At 37.4% G+C, this 7505-nt stretch overlaps 1 protein-coding gene across 4 annotated transcripts in view; it reads left to right on the forward strand.

The window, feature by feature from the left end:
* The window catches only part of LOC107557517 (collagen alpha-6(IV) chain-like), a 121578-nt gene extending 118381 nt beyond the window's left edge, over positions 1–3197 (forward strand). For all 4 annotated transcript variants that reach the window (XM_016240959.1, XM_016240958.1, XM_016240960.1 and 1 more), the window contains one exon: positions 1763–3197. In XM_016240959.1, coding sequence (XP_016096445.1) covers positions 1763–2023 — 261 coding nt within the window. In that variant the 3' untranslated portion in view covers positions 2024–3197. The remainder of the gene's footprint in view (positions 1–1762) is intronic.
* The last annotated feature ends 4308 nt before the right edge of the window (positions 3198–7505 follow it).

Genomic DNA, 7505 nt, shown 5'->3' on the forward strand with positions numbered 1-7505 from the left:
CTTTCTCTTTGGAGTGTTACAAGCTCTTGGTGCATAAAGAAGATCTGTAAAGTTGCAAAGACTAAAGTCTCAAAGAGATATTCTTTATAAAAGTTAAGAGTCAACCACGCCTACCTAAAACGGCTCATTCTAACACCCCCCACATGTCTACGTCAATATGTGGAAATATTAGCATAATGTCGCCCAAATGTGCACGCAAAGAAAGAAGGCGCGGTTTCAGGAACAGCAGTAGTGTTGATGCAGCCATGTCAGGGAGACGCTGTGTATTTCAGTGCGAAAGCAAAACCACTCTATTTGGCCTTCCGGAAGTAGATCAATTAGGTATCATTGGTTAAGATTTATTTACAACAGAACAGCACAACCCAGATGTTCGAATTTGTGCAACGCATTTTATGGACGACAGTTTTTTGAACCTAGAAGAGTACAAGGCTGGCTGTGCACAAAGGCTATTTCAAAAAAAAAAAAAAAAGGGTAAATTCCGACTTTGCTGTGACAATCTGGCGCTTCTGAATCAGCGACTGTAAGTATGTTTTGTTATTAGTTTAAGTATTTGCTATTGACTGTTCAAATGCGGAGTTTTGCGCAGAGTAACACGTCGTGTGTGTGTGTGTGTGTGAGGGGAACAGGGTCACATCACAGGAGAGTGAACTGCCTGTCAGAAATAATAGCAGCTGTCTTAAATGCAGCATGTGTACTGCTCATCACTGACTCTGTTGCCCTTTCAGGCTTAAACTGATGGTAAAATTAACAACATTATTAACTGTCTTGATATTTACTTTGAAAGCTGAAGCTCGCGATTATGGTAAGGGCCTTTACATTTCCGACGCGTGCTTGTGATGTTCGGCCAATCACAATGCACTGGGTCAATCAGAGCAGACTGTGCTTGTCAAAGGAGGGGGCTTTGTTGAAAAGGACGTGTTTGAGAGAGGCGGGGCATAGAGGACATACAATAATGTACAGTATTTGAAAAATAATGTGTTTTTTTAACATTAAAGCATGTCAACATATTCTGTTAAACCAAATACACAAAATAAGGATCTTTAAAATAGCATTATATGACCCCTTTAATTTCTCACCTTGTTAGGAAAGTACTATTCTCAACATTTAAAAATCACTAAACACTTGTAATCCTGTTTACCACATCTACCAACTGAGGTAATACAACTTAAAAGAAAAACTTGAAAATACTTCCATTTAAACACCACATCTTCGCTTCTGTGTAACGTTACATCTGCCGGCGCCGCCATTTTTATTTTTTTTTTTCAAATAAATGACGGTTGTTTATGGCGACGCAAAGAATTGTGGGTTATCTGTAGCAGCGAAGGATACACTTCATGCATCCTCCGAATTCCTGTGAAAGAAGGTCGCATTCGGAGTGTCCTACTTCTTTTCTGAAATGAGACCGCCTCGATGACGTATGCAGCCTTCGAATGTGACCTCCGGAGGGCGCAGCCTTCGAAATGCGACACAGCTAATGTAGTACATGTTCACTCATCTGTATAAAATAATGTTCAAACGCTTGACAGTTAACACAATAAAAGATATGTTGACCATTTATAAATGACGTTTTATATGTATGTAAGCTATTTACTATAAATAATTGAATATTTTTAAATGTTCATAAATTTAGAATGATTTTGATATTTTTGGAAAATCTTACTTTCTAGTCTCCTCAAAGATGCAGTAAAGTACGTTTTATTTTGGCAATGTTAAAACTACCTACATACTGTATAACTTTATAACATTTATGTTTGTCCTTCAGCACACAGCCGCAGGTGCAGAAGGAGGCGGTCAGTCATTGGTGTCTCCCGGTTCTTGTCTGGAGGATTTCCGCGCCACCCCCTTCATCGAATGCAACGGTGCCCACGGCACCTGCCACTACTTTGCCAACAAGTACAGTTTCTGGTTGACCACAGTAGAGCAGAACGAACAGTTCGTCCAGGGTCCTTCCCAGGAGACGCTGAAGGGAGTTGAGTACCGGTCACGCATCAGTCGCTGTCAAGTCTGCATGAAGATCTTGTAGCTTGTGTAGATGCACTGCAGGAGACTTTATCGAAACGATTGGAAGAAGAGTGGATGAGCTGAGCAGAGGAGGATAAAGGAAACAAACATGAACTGACTGATTTGATTTCTTGTCCTTGATGCCCAACAGTGGTCATTTGAAGGGTTAAGGTGAGCCCACGGTAAATATCAGTGTTCGAATGAAACGAAGTGGAGAAAGAGATTTTACTCTTTATCTGTTTATCAACAACGATGCTATGTTGTGTTTTTGTGTTAACATTTTCTTTAAGTTGTTGGTCATATTCATGGCTACCTCAGAGAGTGCATCCCAGACTCCCAGTGGATGGCATGGAATAATACACCTTGATTTTTCAAAAGAATCCATGCACCGATGAAAACAATACTGCATTTCATGTATATGTTTTGGCTTCAGTAGCCTGTGTTGGTGCTTTCTTCACATGAAAATAATGTTAACCATTCGTTAATCTTGTTTACCATTCAGCAAAATGGACAAACCAGCACTTTGCAATCTTCATGAACAAGATTGTCCTCATGGTTGTCACTTGAAATGGTTAGTCTAACCCCATACATATCCTATATGAATTGCACTGAACTTGTTAAAAAATGTTAAAGTTCTTTCACATGCAGTTGATCTAAATTCATCTAGTTCACCTAGTGATGTATTATTTTCTTTTATTGATGAGAACATTTAAACATCCATCAAACATAAATTATGTGGATGCTTAATACCATACATATAATTTCTTGGTCTTTTAAGGTATAGCTGTTCAGCCTCAGTTATTCATTACATGACCAAAAATGTGTATAATATTTTTTTTAAATAGACAAATTTTAAGTTAGCCAGTCTCTTCGAAAGATTGGTTGATTTATATAACCACTATGACCACTAAGCCTTCCAGTCTCTCATTGGTAGCCCTGAGTATACATTTTCTTCTGTTTGTTTCATTTCATCGTGTCTGTAAGTTGTTAGATTATGGTTTATTAATTTCATCCCCTTGATAGAAAGATGTACATTCAATTCATTGTGCATTTAATAATAGGGAAAGATTTAATAATATTTCCCAGTTTGTTGCGTTTGGTTATTTTCTAAAATAAAACGATGTACATTTGTGAAGATTGGCTGTCAGAAGTAGGCAGTTTGCTTATGTTTTTACTTCTTTGAGACTAAAAAAAAGAGATGTATAATTTCAGAACCCTATAAATGATAATAAATGAGCATTAAACAGAATTTAATTTAGTGCTGTAAATGTTTGCTCTGAATGCTCACAGTGAGTACATGTATGAAACCTCTCAAATAAAAGTATTCAAACATTTAAGTGCTGTCTTATATTAAGTTGCTGTTGTGATGTAAAACGTTTAATCTTTATTACCATGTGACTGTCGAAATCACTTAAGAAAGATAAACCGATATAGCACTGGCACTCAGTTTTGGGTTTATATCAGTACATTTTTAGTGGTGATGGAATGGGAGGAACAACTCTTTTTTAAAACCGAATCTTTCCTTTTCTATTTGAATGAATCTACTGAGTGAATGATTCAGTGAATCACTCATAAAGACAGTCACTTGGCTACTGACTTGTTGCCACCTACTGGTGTATCAATGTAACTTGCAGAAAGAGTGACTAAAATTCCTCACCACTAACAGACTTTACAATCTGTCTGGAATGAGCAAAAACAGGCTTGTAATCCAGTCACAACCATGCCATACATTACTGGCTGCAGCTGGGGATCCATTCATAGGAATCATTCCCAGTTTAAATGTTCCTTCTCTTTAAAATCACATGGTTATTAACGAGATGCCCTTGACATGTTTGTACATCATGTCAAACTGAAAAGAAAAAAAAAATCACTAGGTCTATTTTTGTGAATGCAATCTCCAAATCGCAAAACTTGGTACACACAAACAACAGGACAGTTTGAGAAAACATGCCAGATTTTGGAAATTTCTTTAACAGAGTGTGATATACAGTTTTTTAAATACCTCTGATATTTATCAGTTGTATTCATTTTAGTGTGAGAGATGGCAGATACCAGTAGATGTTTGGCCTGAGTTCATTAAAGGAAGCTGTGGTGCCATAACGGGTTCAGAGGTGATCTTCAGAGCCTCAATTTATGAGACTCTTTAAAATAAATAAATATAATAATGATATACAAATAACTATTAATCTCCAAGTAAGCAATACTGCCAGATGCAAATATTGCTGCTTTAAGTCAAGGACTTGGCCCCACAAGACGCTAAGGCCTGAGCGGAGGGATGGAAGGCCACTGTGTAGGTCCAGCAGATGGAAAGCAGTAGGGTTGGGCGATGTCTACCAAATTGGCGCGGAAGTAAGCCTATGGGCGAGACTTCCGGTTCTTCTTCTTTTAAATTTAATGGCGGTTGGCAAACCAACTTAAATGGTGCATTCCCGCCACCTACTGGATAGGAGTGTGGAGTGCATAATTGATTGGAAGTTTGAGAACTAGCCTATAGCCAAAAACTAAAATACAACGCCAATTATTCCCGCTTTATTTACTACAACTGTATCCTAAATTCTATTGATCAGTCTTGTTTCTTTTAAGAAAATAACTAATTCATGAAATATTCTTGATTGCTTTGGGCCATTTCCTAACAGAACCTGAAGTGACAAATTATTTATTCCGAATGATCCTAAAACTTGAATTAGTTGAAATCTTGCTCCTTCATATGCATCACACTCTATAATTACATGTTCTACTGATTCTGCATGACCACATTTGTCACAATTTCCAGTTTCATGCTTCCCCATTCTATACAGACACTGCTTAACGAACAATGTCCAATATGCATTCTTGACATTAAAATGTCTTCTTTCCTGTTGCCATACTTTCTTCTTTCTTGACCTACTTTCTCTTGAACATGATGAAAGTGTCTACCTTTTGTTCCACTATCCCACTCCTTCTGCCATTTCTTTCTTATTTCATTTGCAATTAACCCTTTTACTTCTGCTTTACTCATTGACACTTTAATGTCAATTTGTGCATGTTTCAGAGCCTGTTTAGCCAGATGGTCTGCCTCCTCGTTTCCTTCCACACCCATATGTGATGGTACCCACAGGAAATTTACCATAAGACCAGATTGCCTTATTCTAAATAGACTCTGCATCACTTCAAAAATGATATCTTGCCTTGCTGTTGAAATTCCACTTAGCAAGCTATTTAAAACTGAAAGGGAGTCTGTACAAATTACTGACCTTATTGGCTGTACTTCTTCTATCCACTGAAGAGCTAGGAATATTGCTATTGTCTCTGTAGTAAAAACAGATATGTGATCTGAAAATCTTTTTGAAATTTTGACTTTGAATTGGGGTATATAGACTGCTGCTGCTGTTATTCCAGATTCAGGATCTTTAGAGCCAGCCGTGTATATTTGCAATATGCTATAATAAGTTTGTTCAATGTATTGCTGCACTGCTATATTTGTTAACATACTTCTTTCCTGGTTATGTTTTTCTTCATATAGCTGAATGTCAACTACAGGCATAGGGAAAAGCCAAGGAGGAATTGCTGAAGTTGCCACAGAAGGGGCAATATTGATGTCACTAATTCCCATATTCTGTGCCTCCTCATTGGCAGTCCATCCAAAGCTTGATAGTTTTTTTATATTCATATTCCAGCAATCCTTCAGAACTTTCTTAACTGGATGATTATCTAAGTGTCCTTTTATATTAATCCAGTATCTCATCTTTAACTTGAGCCTTCTGCAAGAGCTTTCTTCAGCTCATACAGAGTAAACTCTGAATCTAAAGTACATCCAGATGGTCCTTTTTCCTCCAGTAATTGAGGGTTCATACTCAAGTTATACTCCCTATACCTCCTCCTTTCTTCTGACAAATTTGAGTTACTGTGCACTTTAACAAATGTTTCTGCTAGCGCCTCCGCTTTTCCACTGTCTGATATCACAAGTCTTTCTTTATATGCTAATACAGGTATGCTGCTATTTCTTTGCTTCCCTCCCATTTTTCTTATCATACTCCATACTTCATTAATTTCAATATCTTCCCCAATATTGTCGCACAATCCCCTCCAATAATTTCTCTTAGATGTCCGTATTACTCTCCTCACTAGCCTTCTTCTTACCTATTACTTCTTCAGCAGTACTCTGAAGAATTTCACATAACTGATAATTAAACACCTCTACATCTTCCATAGACTTACTAAATTCAGACATTCTGTTATGACATAACTCCTTAAATGTATCCCAGTTGGCTGATTTAAATTTCCACCTGGGCATTCTTTCCACCACAATTTGTGCTATATCTAAACCAATTGTACTGCTGATAGGAAAATGATCACCTACAACTGTACTTTGATTTAATACTTTCCAATCACATTTTCCAGCTAAACTTTCAGAGACTAGTGTCAAGTCTAAAATTGAATATTTTCCTTGTGACAAATCAACTCTTGTATAGCTTCCATCATTGATACACACTAATCCTCCCCAATCTAGCATGTCTTCTATGATCAATCCATTGTAACTGTGTTAGTACTCCCCCACAATGTGCTGTGTGCATTAAAATTACCACACCACACCACTTTATGACTTCCATTTCCTCCAATATTTTCTAGTTTATCCTTGCTTAATATGTCACATGGATTGTAAAAGTTAATTATTCTAATACTCTGTACTCCTTCCCATATTTCAACCACTACAACCTCTTGCTCCCCATTTACCTCAACTGTTCTATACCCAATATATTGTTTAATAAATGTTGCTACCCCACCACCATTTCCTTTACATCTATCTCTTCTGACTGTAATGTATCCATGAATTAAAAAATGTAATTGCGGTTTAAGCCACGTTTCTTCAACACATATAATGACAGGACTATTTTCTTGATTTGTTATAAAATTTTTTAATTCTTGTCCATTGGCAATTAAACTTCTTGCATTCCATTGCAATATTGTTATCACCATTATGTACCACCACATGTTTGGCTGTTTTCTGTCTGACTGTTTACTGTTTGCATCTTAAGCCTTTCGTTTATCATATCTACTGTAACATCCTCTAACTCCAAATACTTTTCAGCAGCTCTGATAATGATTTTAATTCTCTCTGTCCTGCTTTCAGTTTGAGCGGAGCAATTCACCACTTCTGCTATGAATGCTACGAACGACACTTTATCAACAATCATTTCTCTCTCTTTACTTTGCCCTTTCAACATTGTTTTTTGTTGTGGTGCTGTTGTCTTAGTTTCAATTATTTTGGGTGTTTGTTTTACTTTCTTTAGAGCCTCAGCGTATGATATTCCTTCAGCCACTCTGACATTTTGAACTTTCACCGCATTTTTCCTTACTAGACATCCTCCGTAACCTGCACTGTGCTCTCCTCCACAATTACAGCACTTAGGATTTACACCTTGCCCACACTTGCCATATTCATGATCACCTCCACACCGCGCCCATCTCTGTTTGCCTCTGCACACTTCCGCTACGTGACCGAATTTTTGGAATTTGTAACATCT

This window comes from Sinocyclocheilus grahami, unplaced genomic scaffold (assembly GCF_001515645.1).
Source record: "Sinocyclocheilus grahami isolate Dianchi unplaced genomic scaffold, SAMN03320097.WGS_v1.1 scaffold605.1, whole genome shotgun sequence".
Lineage (NCBI taxonomy): Eukaryota > Metazoa > Chordata > Actinopteri > Cypriniformes > Cyprinidae > Sinocyclocheilus > Sinocyclocheilus grahami.